The sequence below is a fragment of the Lepidochelys kempii genome, chromosome 2 (assembly GCF_965140265.1).
Source record: "Lepidochelys kempii isolate rLepKem1 chromosome 2, rLepKem1.hap2, whole genome shotgun sequence".
Taxonomy (NCBI): Eukaryota; Metazoa; Chordata; order Testudines; family Cheloniidae; genus Lepidochelys; species Lepidochelys kempii.
In genome coordinates, this window is record NC_133257.1 from 146682703 (window position 1) to 146699044 (window position 16342).

General features: G+C 46.0%; 1 protein-coding gene and 1 pseudogene across 6 annotated transcripts in view; one reads left to right on the plus strand and one right to left on the minus strand.

Annotated features, from left to right (window-relative positions):
- ICE1 (interactor of little elongation complex ELL subunit 1) overlaps positions 1-13396 on the minus strand; it is a 78748-nt gene extending 65352 nt beyond the window's left edge. For 4 of the 6 annotated variants that reach the window (XM_073332420.1, XM_073332421.1, XM_073332419.1 and 1 more), the window contains exons 1-5: positions 13141-13395; positions 6579-6637; positions 4806-4841; positions 4224-4241; positions 3158-3269 (exon numbers count right to left, since the gene is read on the minus strand). In XM_073332420.1, the coding sequence (XP_073188521.1) occupies positions 3158-3269; positions 4224-4241; positions 4806-4841; positions 6579-6637; positions 13141-13221 (306 nt within the window). In that variant the 5' untranslated portion in view covers positions 13222-13395. Of the gene's footprint in view, positions 1-3157; positions 3270-4223; positions 4242-4805; positions 4842-6578; positions 6638-13140 lie in introns of those variants that run through there. The other 2 variants (XM_073332422.1, XM_073332425.1) reach the window with 2 other exon arrangements.
- LOC140907143 (E3 SUMO-protein ligase ZBED1-like) lies at positions 9777-11484 on the plus strand (annotated as a pseudogene).
- Positions 13397-16342: the final 2946 nt, after the last annotated feature.

Here is a 16342-nt window from a genome sequence, read left to right on the forward strand (position 1 = left end):
CTGAAGTTTTTTTTGTTGAAGAATTGCGACTTTTAGGTCTATAATCGAGTGATCAGAGAGATTGAAGTATTCTCCGACTGGTTTTTGAATGTTATAATTCTGATAAGCGATGGTCACATGAATGCCACCCTATACCGGAAACCTATTGACCGCTATACTTATGTACATGCATCCAGCTTTCATCCAGACCACACCACACAATCCATTGTCTACAGACAAGCTCTATGATACCACCTCATTTGCTCCAACCCCTCAGACAGAGACAAACACCTACAAGATCTCTATCAAGTGCTCTTATAACTACAATACCCACCTGCTGAAGTGAAGAAAGATTGACAGAACCAGAAGAGTACCCAGAAGTTACGTACTACAGGACAGGCCCAACAAAGAAAATAACAGAATGCCACTAGCCATCACCTTCAGCCCCCAACTAAAACCTCTCCAACTCATCATCAAGGATCTACAACCTACCCTGAAGGACGACCCATCACTCTCACAGATCTTGGGAGACAGGCCAGTCCTTGCTTATAGACTCTCCCCCCCCACACACAACCTGAAGCAAATGCTCACCAGCAACCACACAACAAAACCACTAAGCCAGGAACCTATCCTTGAAACAAAGCCCGTTGCCGACTGTGCCCACATATCTATTCAGGGAACACCATCATAGGGCCTAATCACATCAGCCACACTATCAGAGGCTCGTTCACCTGCACATCTACCTCTGCCATGTACATTGGACAAACTGGACAGTCTCTACGTAAAAGAATAAATGGACACAAATCAGACGTCAAGAATTATAACATTCAAAAACCAGTCAGAGAACACTTCAACCTCTCTGGTCACTCGATTACAGACCTAAAAGTCACAATTCTTCAACAAAAAATCTTCAAAAACAGACTCCAATGAGAGACTGCTGAATTGGAATTAATTTGCAAACTGGACTCCATTAAATTAGGCTTGAATAAAGACTGGGAGTGGATGTATCATGACACAAAGTAAAACTATTTCCCCATGTTTATTTTTCCCCCCTACTGTTCCTCGCACATTCTTGTCAACTGCTGGAAATGACCCACCTTGATTATCACTACAAAAGGATTTTTTTGTGTTTTTCCCCTCCTCCCACCCCCCTCCCACTCCTGCTGGTAATAGCTCACCTTACCTGATCACTCCCATTACAGTGTGTATGGTAACACCCATTGTTTCATGTTCTCTGTGTATATAAAATCTCCCCACTGTATTTTCCACTGCATGCATCCGATGAAGTGAGCTGTAGCTCACGAAAGCTTATGCTCAAATAAATTTGTCAGTCTCTAAGGTGCCACAAGTACTCCTTTTCTTTTTGCGGATACAGACTAACACAGCCGCTACTCTGAAACCCATTTTATATATTACCTACACCTGAAGGAATCATTTCATATACCAATTAAATGGGACACTTCACTCACTGCCCATCATAGGCAGAAAGTCAAGCTCTTCACTGTGTGCTTGGCCGAGAGCCAAAGTTGTCTGTACCAATGGCCTCTTGCATGAATGCTTTGCACTCCAAACACTGTGCCAGAGAGAGAATCTCCCACAAGCTGAGAACACACTGGACCCAGAAATCATAGAATATCAGGGTTGGAAGGGACCTCAGGAGGTCATCTAGTCCAACCCCCTGCTCAAAGCAGGGCCAATCCCCAATTTTTGCCCAAGATCCCTAAATGGTCCCCTCAAGGATTGAACTCACAACCCTGGGTTTAGCAGGCCAATGATCAAACCACTGAGCTATCCCTCCTCCCAATTCAGGGAAAATAAATTGGCACAAGGCACAATATTTGAAGCCCCTACATGGTTCTTTTACTAAGGCAAGACCCTGAGAACTCAACAACATGCAATTTGCAATATCTAGAACTACTTAATTATATGTAATAAAAGCACAGAAAGTAAGGGTCTGTGGTGCAGACCCAGACACTGCAAACAGGTTTCAGAGCGTTAGTCTGTATCAGCAAAAACAAGGAGTCCTTGTGACACCTTAGGGACTAAAATTTATTTGCGCATAAGCTTTCGTGGGCTGTGGGTTTTAGCCCACAAAAAGCTTATGCCCAAATAAATTTGTTAGTCTCTAAGGTGCCTCAAGGACTCCTCGTTGTTTTTGCAGACACTGCAAAGGGTTCTTTGAGTACTCTGCATAGCGCAGGTGAAGGCACAGAGGCAGGTGGATGCTGCTAGTTCTTACGTAGTCTCAAGCACACATTTAATGCCACTACAAGGCATACGGAGGCAGTCCAACTAGACAGCTTTGAAAGAGGATTCTGTGCTTGAGACACCACAGGGTGTCATTTCCATGAGTGTGAAAGCATCAGCAATCTTCAAGTAATTACCACAGCACTTTCAATACCTCTGCTCTACCACCACTCAGGAGCACTGATTCTTCCTACTGTATTTTCCACCGCATACATCTGATGAAGTGTGCTTTAGCCCATGAAAGCTTATGCTCAAATAAATTTGTTCATCTCTAAGGTGCCACAAGTACTCCTGTTCTTTTAGTGATTCAAGAGGAAGAGTGTGTCATATTCAATGGCCAAAACCAAGTACCATGGCATCCTAGGAATTGAATTGTCTTCCATCCAAGTAATGAGCCAGCTGAGCTTGAAAAACGATAGGCTCACATGTATGCAAGCCATGTACATTATAAATTCTGAAGTTACACATTAATATCTTCACACTTTGCTAGATATTGGGGACATTCCGTAAAGTTTGTTACACTTGAGCCAATTTTAAACCTCACATTAAAGAGGATTTCCTAAATGTTTATGAAGTATTGTAGAGCTGTAAATTGCCCCCCTCCCACAAGTCTACAAAGGCTGTCCTAGCAGCGTTGGGCAGATTAGGCTACGTTACTTTCACAGTAAAGGTACTACTCAATGTCAGTAATATGATTACAATAGGTCTACTTTCAGAGTAAAGGTGACAGAATTTGAAAATTTATGACTCAGAGCTGCCAAGCAGTTTGAGGGAGAGGTGAGATCACTCCAAGATGTTGTTTAGTCACTACTAAAGTTAAGATACTGGCAATAAAACTAGCGGCAAAAAATCAGTTAGTCTGTTGCAAGAAAGCATTTTTTAAACAAAGATTTCGTAAACTTTTAAACAATCCTCATACTTTTCAGCATACCTTTTTCTCTTCCAATTCTGCTTTCAGAGACCCCAACTCTTGCTGACACTTTTCTAGAGGAGAGATTTTTTGTAGCATCTGTTCCACTTGGTGACGAAGAGTGTTATTCTCTCTGAAATGGACAAAGACTACAGAACATTCAGCCAAAAAACATAGATTTTGTTCAAGTCTGAACTCAGTGCTGTATTTCCCGAAACAGCAGCTACTTTGCTTTCCACTACAAGACAGCTGAAAATGCTCTCCAGCTACTTGTTTGCTTTATTGTTGTACTTGTATTGTTGTACTTGTGAGAGTCTCAGGATATTAGAGACAAGGTGGGTGTAGTAATACGTTTTGCTGGCCCTGAAGAGCTCTGCGTAAGCTCAAATGCTTGTCTCTTTCAGCAGCAGAAGCTGGTCCAATAAAAGATTATCTTACCCACCTAGTCTCTCCAATTACTTTAACATTCTTGGTGTGTGAGCCAACTTAGCGTTTTTCCAGGTAATATGCTTTCCTCATAGAAAATTTGGGTCAGATTTAAAGAGAAACGAGTGGAGTGGGTAAACTTAAGTTCCCATACTGGCTCACAGACCATAAATAAGAATATAATTCAGCCCTTTCCACTGAATGCATTTGAGTCCCTAGACCCCTCACTTTGAACCCATACCAGAGGCAAGAACCTCACCTGCACTTAGGCCCCTTTGTGTCATGTAAAAAGGCCTCAAAATCCTGAATCTACCTGGGGGTAAGATTCCCCAGCACGGACACTGTGGAAGACAGACTTAAGTCTGTCCTCAGAGAATCCTTTCAAAGCTTTGGCACAGTGGACATGCCTAGGATGGAGTTGTAGCACTGCAGAGATTTCAAACAGCAGTGTTGGTCAAAGAGCAGCCCCAGGCAGCTGCCATTACTATGACAGGCCATTTACGTCGAAGTTACACAGGGAGAATATTGCAAACTGGAGTCAATTAATGGCCATGTAAGTGTCCATTACTTTGCATTGATAAATACCCCTCTTGCCTACTTCAGAACAATTACCAAACCAAGCAGAGATTTAAACAGACCTAAAACTGAATTTTGTTCTTACCTTTCAGCCACCTGAAGCTGTGATACCTTGTTAAGGGAAAAAAAAGTAGTAAGTTTACCACAATTTTCTCAAAAAAGTGTCAAGAATGGAAGTAGTATGCTGGAATCTCAACAACTGTGAAGAAATATCAAGTCAATACACCCTTCCCAATGGAAGATGACTCGGAGGAACAAAAGTAATGTAACAATTCTGTTGTACCGTTAAACAAGTATGACAAAGTAAAGTATTATATGAAGTAAATACATTGGGGAAAAAAACAATACCTATGTAGAATCACTGACTTTGTTAAGCACTTCAAGCAATAATTCTCAACCCCTAGTTTCACTATAGACCCAATTTAAAAAAAATACTGGAAATTGCCAAAACTCAGGCATGTTAAGTTTCCACTTCTGAAGTCCAATTTTTTTCCAATAGACTCTATAGATTCAGTTGTTCAATATTTTAGAATAAGCAGTACTTGCTACAAATAAGCTTCTAACCTTAATTTTTAACTTCATAAATTCCCCAAAGCCCTATCTGTCAAATGAAATGTTCACATGTAAATACAACAAAACACTAAGAGAAATACAGAAACAAAGGATATCATCACACTTCTGTTGATACTCTGTCAGCAAATGGCTGTAGAAAGAAAAGAATAAGTTGTTTACAAGGGTGATCTTTCAATTCATTTTTGAATCTGACCTGGACAATCAAGTTTTAAGATTCCATTTTTAAATTTTGTCAGGCTTTTTGAAAAAGTCAAATCTGAACACAATGCTAAGGTTGTGGATTTGACGTCATTAACTTTATTTTTTCCTAACATTTTCAATTTAAGCTTCTTCAGCAACACTTCTCAATTTAGGCTATTAAGAGTACCTATAGCCTCTCTTAATTTAATTATGACTTGGCTCTTCTGATAAATTGACCTCACTCCAGTATATTATATTTAATATAATTAACAACTGGTAACAGGGATTAGCATCTTAATGACAGAACTAAATTTTCTTGAGAAAAAGTGGACAGTAGAACAAAATCTTAATTCTCGGACTCTGCCTCCAAAGAAGCTTTCCACTAAATTTTCTTACTGCATGTTGGGTAAAAACGAACACTCTCTTACTTTCAAAGATTTGTTTGATATAAGTAGTTACTCCTGGGGGAATTCTGTGCCAAAAAATTAAAAATTCTGCAAAATTCTGCATATTTTATTTGTCAAAAAATCATGCCAGTTTCAATTATTTGGTAATTTATTTCAAAATACCTGTCAGCAACTGTCTGTGACAATACAGACACAAAAAAAAATTCCCCCAGGAGTAGAGAAGTAAAGAAACCACTGTTTCTCAGCTCCCTCGGCCACAGAGCCCAACAGGGAGGCCAGACACCCGCACCCCATATCCTCCAGAGCCCCCGCCCACCCAGACACTCGCACAGACTCCCTAATCCCCAGAGTCCAGCTGTGGGCCCACCCCAACCCAGACACACACAACCCCTCCCCACTAGAGCCCTGCTGCAAGGCCCACCCCAGCGCAGACACCCGCACCCCCTCTCCACTAGAGCCCAGCTGTGGGGCCACCTAGAGCCCGGACACCTGCACCCCGTCCTCTGCCAGAGCACAGCCACAGGGCCACCCCCAGCACCTAGCTACAGGGTCTCCCCCAGCTCAGACACCTACACCCCCTATCCCTTCAGAGCCCAGGCACTCACACCCCCTGCTTCCCCAGAGCACAGCCATGCCATCACCCAGACACTTGCACCCCCTAACCTCCAGAGTCCTGGGATCCAGAAGGAGAAATAGCCTGATGCTGGGTCTCAGGCTTGTACAGCTGCCTCCTTCCTTCAGGGCGTGCCAGGAACTGCAGCTTCCAGGAACCCTCCAGCTCCCTCCCCGTCCCTCCTACAGCGTCTTCTATTTGTGAGCTGGGCTGGCTCTGCCAGATCCAGCGCACCCTAGTGGTGGCCAGCAGCTCTGCAGCCAATTTGGGGAACGGGGTGGAGGCAGCAGAGGGAAGGAAATTCTGCGCGCACAGCATTAATTTCTGCTCAAATTCTGCATGCACAGTGGAACAGAATTCCCCCAGGAGTATGCAGTAGTACAGACATGAAAGCAAAACTGACAGCAAGTCTGAAGACACACTGCTAAGCCTCTCTACACACTTCACATGTTGCAAGTAAAAACTAAAATGCAATACTCTATAGTTTAGACCTGAGCTCTTTCCTGAGGAAACCATGCCCATTCTACTTTTTTGTGATAACCAACAACCACAATGGACAATAGATTAAAACAGTCATATACTGCTATAAAATGTATTTTTTTTAAAAAAAACTACTAGCTTAAAACAGTAAAAATGTTTTTGTGTAAAATATATCAGTTGTACTTACTCTGTGTCAATTATTTTTTGCTTCAGTGCAATCAATGCAGCTACATATTCATTTAAATTCTGTAAGGAAAAAAAATCTCAAGTTGGCAAAGAAATTTCACACCAAAAATAGTACACAGACACTATAGACGCTCCAAACTGAGGAAACTTGTCAAATACTAACATTCTATATATTTTCAAGTTGACTGGTTAACCTAATGTCTTTTTTCTTTTATGCCCCACATTAAATCCTGACAAACAATAAAACAACTAAACTAAACCATAACGCAGTTCTCTTAATTTATCTATGTCCAATGGTTTTCTAATTTACAATTCAAATATTTCTGATAATGCTAATGCTCATTTCCAATTCAAACTTTCTTTAAAAAACATCCTACCGGAGAAGCCTATCTTTCATCTAAAATGGATTTATTGATTAATACTACTGAAAATATGGACCTCTGAGTTTTAAGAAATTACAATGAAAAATTGAAGATCCAAATTTTCACATGGGCTATTTTAAATGAACACTGCCGAAATCCAAAGGTATGTGAATTGAAAGGATACACTTATGAAAGATGAGGTAAAGACAACAGTTTGGAAAACTGCTCTGCCATTCTGGACTCTGGAGAGTTAGACTAGTTTAAACAAAGCAAATTTTTTTGACAAATACACAATATTTCAGCCTCTTAGAAATCCAGAACTACTCTTTACTTTGCAAACACTATTCCCAAGATTTATCGCCTAGGTTTCTGCCACTTGGGAAGAAAGAATTAGTAATTGTTCAAAAATTATATAGTACACAGGTTAAGAAAAGAGTGTCTGTACATCTGGGTATAGTGCTTAGAGTATCCACAAATACAAAGTTTGTTTTTAAAGTCATACGATACATATAGTGCATAATCAGCAATAACCCAAATTTAGGTGAATAAATTTAACAAAACAGTTTAGATTAGCAAAAAGAAAAGGAGTATTGTGGCACCTTAGAGACTAACAAATTTATTTGAGCATAAGCTTTTGTGAGCTCAATTCATCGGACGCTCATGAAAGCATATGCTCAAATAAATTTGTTAGCCTCTAAGGTGCCACAATACTTCTTTTCCTTTTGCGGATACAGACTAACACAGCTGCTACTCTGAAACCTGTCAGTTTAGATTAGGGCAGTCAATTAACTGCCGTTAAAGCGTGCCATTAATGCACACCACAATTAACGCATTAATTTTTTTAACGCGCGCAGCATAAACTGCTTCAGAGTACCTACCTCAGGTCAGACAAAGTAACACAAGCCACCACCGGAGGGCGGCAGAAAGAGAAGAGGCTACAGAAAGATGCATGTGGTTCTCATGCCAGCTCCAGCCCAGAAGTATTTTTTAGAAGTAAAAACAGGGTGGCCAAGGGTTTGCCCGAGCCACCCTCCCCATGCCGCCCGCAGCTGGGGCTGAGCCCCGCACTGCCCATACCAGGATCTCTCCACCCCCCAGCCCTGTGCCACCTGCAACTGGGGCTAACCCCTCCTCCCAAGCCCCATGCTGTGTGGGACTTACATTCACACCCTGAGCTCGGGGGCTGACCCCCCCCCAAAAAACTAGGCTGACCCTACCTCCCGATCCCCATGCCGCCTACAGTTGGGGCTAATCCCCTCCCCCCCCCAAAACGAGCCCCATGTCACCTGCAGCTGGGGCTGAGCCATGTGGCGCCCAAGCCCCCCCCAAGCTCCACAATGTCCACAGCTGGGGCTGATTCCCACTTCCCCACTCCCGAGCTTCACACCACCCAGAGCTGGGGCTGACCCCCGTACCCCCGAGTTTGGGGGCTGATCCCCATCCTGAGCCCCATGTTGCCCACAGCTGGGGCTGACACTCCCCTCAGCCCCATGCCGCCTGGGGCTGTGGCTGGCCCCCCCTGAAGTCGGGAGCTGACCCCCTCCCAAGCCCCATGTTGCCTGCAGCTGGGGCTGAGCGCCCCCACCCCCAAGCGCCACATTGCCCTTGGTGGGGTCTCCTGCCCCAGACCTGTGCCATCCACATTTGGGGCTGGGGATGACCCCCGCCACATGGCACTGGAGCTGATGCCCCCTCCCCCACAAGCTCCATGCCACATGGGGCTGACCCCCACTCCCAAGCTCCATGCCATGCACAGCTAGGGCTGAATCCTCCCCCCAGCTCCGTGCCTCCCCCGGCTGAGGCTTACCTCCCCACCTCCGTGCCACCCAGGGGTCAGCTCTGAAGCCAGCACTCCACGCCAGCAGCAAATTTCTCCACTTTCCTGGTGGCAGGCAGTCCTATCTTCAGCTAACCCCTCAGGCAGCAGCCGCCTCTCTCTGCTCTGCCTTGCTGCCAGGACAAATGCCCAGTTTTGGTGAAAAAGGAGGGACGGCCGGGACAGAGCTGAGAAAGGGGCCTGTACTGGACAAAACGGGACGTATCGTCACCCTAGCCAGCCTGCGCCCTATTGTGCCCAGCTGGCCCCCCACTCCCAGGACCAACCCCCCTGAATCATGCCCCATTGCCCCTAGCTGGCCACTTGTTCCGGGGGTACCCCACAGAGAACATGAGCCTGGAGAGCTCAGCCTCCCTGCCCCAGCCTCTCCACCCCTGCAGTACGATGAGTCCCTGAGGTTAAAATCCACTCTCCCTTGCAAACAAAGGCTCACTTTGCTGAAGGGAGCCCACCTAACTCAGTAAAAGGAGGCGAACATGGCGAGCCCAGTACCAGAAACCACCCTTCCAGAAGCAGCACCAGCAAGACACCTCCCTCATCCTCCTCCTGCACAAGTCATTGCATACTTCTCCCCTCCAAGGTCGTCCCCACAACACTGTATGCAGATTTCTAAGATGAAACTCTCTTTGGACAGGAGGTGAACCTGGTGAGCTCAGAAACCCACTCCAATAGGAGCAGCATCAAGAACTCACACACCTCTCATCTCCAGAGTACGGAGTCAAAAAAAAAAAAAAATCTCACCCCTTCAATAAGCCAACACTCCTCTAAAGGAGGCATACAAAATAGTATATAAAAGGCTTACCCAGCAGCAGCAGATGAAAAAAAAGCCTCCTGCACAATTCACTCCCCTACCGAATGTTAATCCTGAGAGAAAAATCTTTCCATATCTGTGGCAAGGACTCTTTTGAACAGTATACAAATATATTGATTATATTGAATTATTCCAGACACTGACACAGTTCTACTGAGTTTTCATGATCTGGACTGATTTAAAAAGGTAATGGAACAAAGTAGCAACAGTTCAGGTCTTTTGACTAGGAAGTTTATATTTAAAATACTTCCAGATGGTTCTTTGGCTAAAAAGACTTATCTGTAGCTATTGCAAGGCTGAGTTCCAATACCATAGAAGCACTTCAAGCCTGTAGTACCACCTACGTTCTAAGCATGCTTTTGCATCCGGATCTTGTGCTACAGATAATCCACCACCATCAAATTAATCCAGCCAGCCGCAACAGAGTACAATTACAGAGTTTCAGGATCGCTACAAGCCCAGGGATCAAACAAAGTACAACACCTTAACCAATGCTATTGCAAAGTGGATAGCTATGGACTGCAGACTACTCAACATTGTAAAATGACAGAGGACTAAGAGATATTACTCAAATTGCATCTTCCAATCCGACATACACTTTGCATCACAAAAAAATGACCTATATGACAAGGAGAACACTACAATGTTGGAGCTTCTGAAAAATGCACTAGCTGTTGCTTTAACTGGTGATCACTGGACATCCCTGAACAATCATAGCTATCTTGGTGTCACTGCACACCTTATCGATGCCGTATGGACACTGCAGTCATTTGCTGTAACAGTAACTCATACTGAAGAGAGACATTATGCTGAAGCACATGCAGACTGCTTCATGGATGTTGTGAAAGAACAGAATATTCAAGAAAATGTAACATCAATTAGTACTGACAGTGCACGTAAAATGGTAGCAGCAGCCAGTCACTTGCCTTTTGAACACATGATGTGCATTGCTCACAGTCTGCAGCGATCCATTACAGTAACGCTCAACGATGGTGGTTTTGAAAACGTGTTGGCACAATGTAGAAAACTTGTAGACCATTTCAAACAAAGTCTAGATAACAGTACAGAACTAGGAATACAATAAGCTGCAAATGGAAAGAAACAAGAACTTCTCATACAAGATATTTCAACCAGATGGAACTCCGCATTGGCTATGATTCAGCACCTGCTTTGCAATAAAGCCGCTATCACATCCACATTAGCTCTTCAAAAGCACCATCTATCAGTGCCAATAAATAAGGATTTGGAAAAAACTGCAAAAGCTAGAAACACTGCTTGAGCCGTGCAGGATTGAGACTGAACTTCTTGGAGGGGAATTGTATGTCTCCTGCTCCATGGTTTTACCTGCATTCTGCCATATATTCCACATTACGGCAGTCTCTGAAGATGACCAGTATATGTTGCTCAATTTAAAAATACTTTCACAACAGATTTTACAAAATGCACTAAACCCAAGTTTTAAGAATCTGAAGTGCCTTCCAAAGTCTGAGAGGGATGATGTGTGGAGCATGCTTTCAGAAGTCTTAAAAGAGCAACACTCTGATGTGGAAATTACAGAACCCAAACCACCAAAAAAGAAAATCAACCTTCTGCTGGTGGCATCCGACTCAGATGACGAAAAAGAACATGCGTCAGTCCCCACTGCTTTGGATGGTTATCGAGCAGAACCCATCATCAGCATGGACTATGTCCTCTGGAATGGTGGTCGAAGCACGAAGAGACACATGAATCTTTAGCACATCTGGCACATAAATATCTTGCTACACCAGCTACAACAGTGCTACGTGAATGCCTGTTTTCACTTTCAGGTGACATTGTAAACAAGAAGCGGGCAGCATTATCTCCCACAAATGTAAACAAGCTTGTTTGTCTGAGTGACTGGCTGAAAAAGAAGTAGGACTGAGTGGACCTGTAGGCTCTGAAGTTTTACATTGTTTTATTGTAAAGTGCAGTTATTCTTTTTTACAGAATTCTACATTTGTATGTTCAACTTTCATGATAAAAAAAGATTGCACTACAGTACTTCAATGAGGTGAATTGCAGTCTTTTTTATAGTGCAAATGTTTCCAATAAATAAAAGTAAAGTGAGCCCTGTACACTCTGTATTCTGTGTTGTAACTGAAATCAAAATAACTGAAAATGTAGAAAACATCCATAAATATTTAAAGAAATGGTATTCTATTATTAACACCATGATTATTCACACCATGATTATTCAGGTTTAATTTTTTTTAAATCACCTGATAGCCCTAGTTTAGCTATTAGCATCCAAGTATTCGGTAACATCAGTCATGAAAAGTTATACAGAGAGTTGTTTGAGGAAAGCAAATATAGCAGTGAGTGAAGATTGTCCGTCAGTAATTGAGAATTAGGGTAGGTTGTCCATTTAGAAAATACAACCCATGAGGAAATATTCCAGTTACTTTCCCCACTGCGCTTCTCATCAGCACTCCATCTCATCCCTCCTGGTACTGCCGATGTCTAGTGATGTGTCTACTCAAAATCATAACCAAATACAAAAAAACCCAGGATATCCCTCAAGATGCATGCACCACTAATTTAAGTGGTGGTCTTAACACCTTCAGCCTCCCTTTCTATAACTCTTTCTTATTCTTAAATTAGGCCCCAATTCTGCAATGAGTTCTCCATAGAAAGACAGACCACTGAGCCTCTGCTGAGTGCCACTAAAGTCAAGAGAACTACATGCGTGAGTATGAGCTCACATATGCACAGAGTAATACTAACTGGTCTGGGAAGAAACGCTGCCATTTTCTTTTTTGTGAAGTACCTTACACACTTGTAGTGCTGTAGAAATTTGTAAAATAAATAGATTAGGTAGAAAAGCAATCAAATCAGTTTACAAAAAGAAAATCTTTGTAAAATCCAGCTGAAGAAGTGCATGTTATCCAAGACTTAGGAAATCCAAAAGTGCAGAAGAAAGGGTGACACTAGTGGAATTGTTAGAGAAAAGTGACAATAGAGACCTGAGCTTTTTTCTGACTCTTTCTGAGACATTTGTGATGGGGCTTCTTTCCGTTTGCTATTTACATTCGCAATCCATGTTCCTACCCACTCTATTGCCCTTGAAAGGCTACTGACAGCTGGAGGGCTCGGCACCTGCCCGCCACATTAAGGTTCAAGATACAAAGATTGAGAATTAAACTAATTCTTTTTAAGACTTAAAATTCAACATGCTCCGGTGGAGGCCAAGGACGCTCCCAATCAGCTGAGCGAGGGCTGCTGCGGAGCCTCCAGCAAGCAGAGGGGAGATAGAACTGGCTCTGCCCACGCCCTGTGGTTAAATGTCACAGCAGCAGGAAGGTCGCTAGGCTCTAACCAGAGGCAGCGGGGGAGCCAGAGCCGCCCGCCCAGACCGAGCACCAGAAAACAGGAGCAGGTCCCGCCGCAGGCAGGAGCGCAGGTGGCTGAGCGCCACCTGCATAACTGTAGGGAGCGGGGTCCAGCCGATACCGGTCCCAGCCGGCCCGGGGGGGGGGGGCGACAGTCCCGGCCTGAGCCGGGCGGGCGGACAGGAGGCGCGGAATGCTGGTACCTGCTGGAGCGCGCTGCAGTTCGCACAGGCCGTGGCGGCCTCGGCCGCGATCCCCGCCGCCGGCGCCTCTCCGGGCATCATGGTCCCCGCGGCGCCGAGTCCCCCACACCGGCCCTGCAGTCCCGCAGCCGCTTCACCCTGGGCAGCCGCCGTGCCCTGCCGCCGCGCGCCTCCATCCGCCCCCAGCCCCGGCAGCACAGCGCTGGGCCGGGGCAGACGCGGTACAAACGCACCGAGCCGCAAGTGCCAGGAAGGACCCACCCCCGCCCCCCGCCTGGTGCCCGCCCAGTTGCCTGCTCGGGAGCGGAAGACACCAGCCGGCTTGAGGCACTGTTGGCCGGGGCAGGGGCTCGCTCCGTAGAGCCGCTCAGACCCGGATTAACGAGGGGTTCTACAGGCAGCCGCCCAGGACAGGGGCATGTTTACAAACAGGCTATTCCCTAGAGCCCCGCTTGGGTCCTGCTACGTTAGGGCGGGTCGCTGCCGGGGCCGATTGGCGGCGCTTCACCGGCAGTCATTGCGGAGAGAGAGCGACCCTTCCCGCCTCCCCGTGACGTGGGCTGGGGGCTGAGAGTCTGAGACTGCATGTCCCATCATGCAATGCGGCCACTCTTCTCGAGCGTTGCGTGCTGGGAGCTGTAGTCTTCTGGGGCATCCCCAAAGGGGCTGGAAGAGCGACGGCGCTTCCTGCTAGGCTCCCGCGGTCCCGTGCGCTTCTGTGGGAGTCGGAGCTGCCCCGAAGGGCTCTGGGCTGCGATGGTGCTTCCGCCCCAGGTGATTTCACACAGCTGTGTTGGGCATTGAGCGGCAGCAGCGTGGGAAGGACGCGGGTCGCTGTCCTGGAGAGCAGGGCCGGCTGCCTTGGGGCCAGAGTAACGCGGGAACGAGAGCGATTACTGTGTAGCCAGACGGACTACAAGGATTTTACCCATGGGGTTTTAGAAAAAGGGAGCATGGCAACAAAAACAAAAGTTTTGGCATAGTGCTTCATTGATTTATTAAATAAAATCTCTACATTTCCAGGTTAATCAAATATAAACAATCCAGGATACATCATTAATAAGGCACATTCACTACCTCTCCCTTTCCTTATTTCCTTTATTATTTCATTTTCTCAAGGTCAGATATAAGGTACTTGCTTTTTAGAAACCAGCCAAAGCATACGTGTGCGCACATGCTTGTGTATGTATAAATGACTACATAGCTAAATCTTGCATGGAAGGCTGGATTTACACCTTACGCACCCCTAGGCACAGCATCTTCAGTGCCCCACCGCCACCACTACCACCTACAGCTGACCTTTGTGTTTTCCATAAAAAATGAAACTTTTAAGCCAGTTTTAGGTACCCCTAGAACACCGGCACCCCTAGACACGTCCCTACTGTGCCTAATTGGAAATCTGAGCATGCTTGCATGTTGTGTATATTTAGTAAGCTATGGTTATTTGAACAGCGACTAGTGGGAGGGACACAAAGGGGGCACCAGCTAAAGGGGGGCATGTGACCTGCCCGTGTGACCCCCCCACGTGACTCGTCCCCGCCCCCCACATGACTCCCTCACGTGACTCCTCCCTAACCCGCTGCCCACGTGATCCGTCCCAACCTGGGGGTCCTGCGCTTTCCCTGTCCCCTCCCCATCCCATAAGCACTGACTTAAGCATCCCATAAGCAGCCAAGTTCCCCGCCCCGCCCCATCTCCTCCTCCCCCCCGAGCGTGATGTGTCCCCACTCCTCCATCTACCTCCCAGCATTTCCCGCTCAGCCGCCGCCAAACTGCTGTTTGGCGGCATTAGTACACTCCGGGGTGATGAGCGGGAACATGGCACACTCAGGGGAAGAGGCAGGGAAGAGGCGGGGCGGGGATTTGGGGAAGGAGTTGGAATAGGGGCAGGGATGGCGTGGAGTTGGGGCGGAGACTATGGGGAAGGAATTGAAAGGGGGGCAGGGAAGGGGTGGGACGAGCCGGGGGAGGGGCAGAGCCTCATGGAAGGGGTGGAGTGGGGGCGGGGCTGGGGGCAGAAGGAGGTCAAGCACCCAGGGAAAAGAGGGGAAGTCGGTGTCTATGCCCCATCCCACGTTTCCTGGTGGGGTGCGCCTCTGCTCCAGTCCCCCTGGCATAGGGAGCCACTAGTCCACTCTCCCAGGCAGCCTCCAGCCACTGCCTGCCTGGTATGCTGCCCATGGTGCGGCACGCAGCAGCTGCTCTCTCCTTCTGGCTCTGGCCCTGCCCCTTCATCTGCCAACCCCGGAATCACCACTGATTTTGAACTCCACTATGCCTCTATAGTTTCTTCATGCTTATTGTTGTATAAAGGGCAAAGAATTCAGCATTTCTGTATTTCAGCATATCAGCTGTAGTCCCAGTCTGCAGAAGAGAGACAATGTATTGACACTGAAGTCATTGTACTGATTATTCTGAATCATAAAACTAGTTGTTGGGCATGGTCCTGCTATCATCATAGTGAATGGGGATGGCGTATGCACAGCACCTCTGGAAATCCAACGACTTTTATTTAGAGGCCTAAGTATGGGTTCAAGTGCCTACCTCCAGGCATTCAAGATTGGAATTTTTGACCTAATAATATAGGGCCTCAGCTGGTGGGACGATGCTTGCCCCCTTCTCAGCAACTTCTGTCCCCACTGACTTCCAGGAAGGTGGAGCATGCTTAGCACCGCCCATGATCAGGCATGGACATAGCAGAGACTGGCTGCTGCAGAGATCCAGTTGTGGTCCCCTGATTCAGGGCCTCCTGGTCTTCATGCAAGTCAGTGATGCACAGGGTTATCCCCAAGGCTGTGTCTGCACTATAAAGTTTGGTTAACATAAGATGTCAGTATACAACTGTCACCGTGCCTCTGTGGGTCACAACTGAAAACCGCTAAGAAATAAGACAGACGTACCCAAAAACTGGTGGTTATTCTTCCATAAGATATACCAAACCAGCAACAAAAGTAAACTTCTGTTTCACCACAGTGGCTAACAAGTATTCAGAAAAGCAGTATCCTTAGGCATTCCAGTCCTTGAATCACAACTAAAAACACTGGACTTAATGATGAGTGGTTATTTAAAACCCATTTAATCAAACAAAAGGGTTCTTCTGATCCCAAAGGACCAGCCACACACCCAGGTCAATATACAACTCAGATCTTACCCAATAATCACACTGTTCCCAATCCTTTAGTATCTAAAATCTAAATGTTTA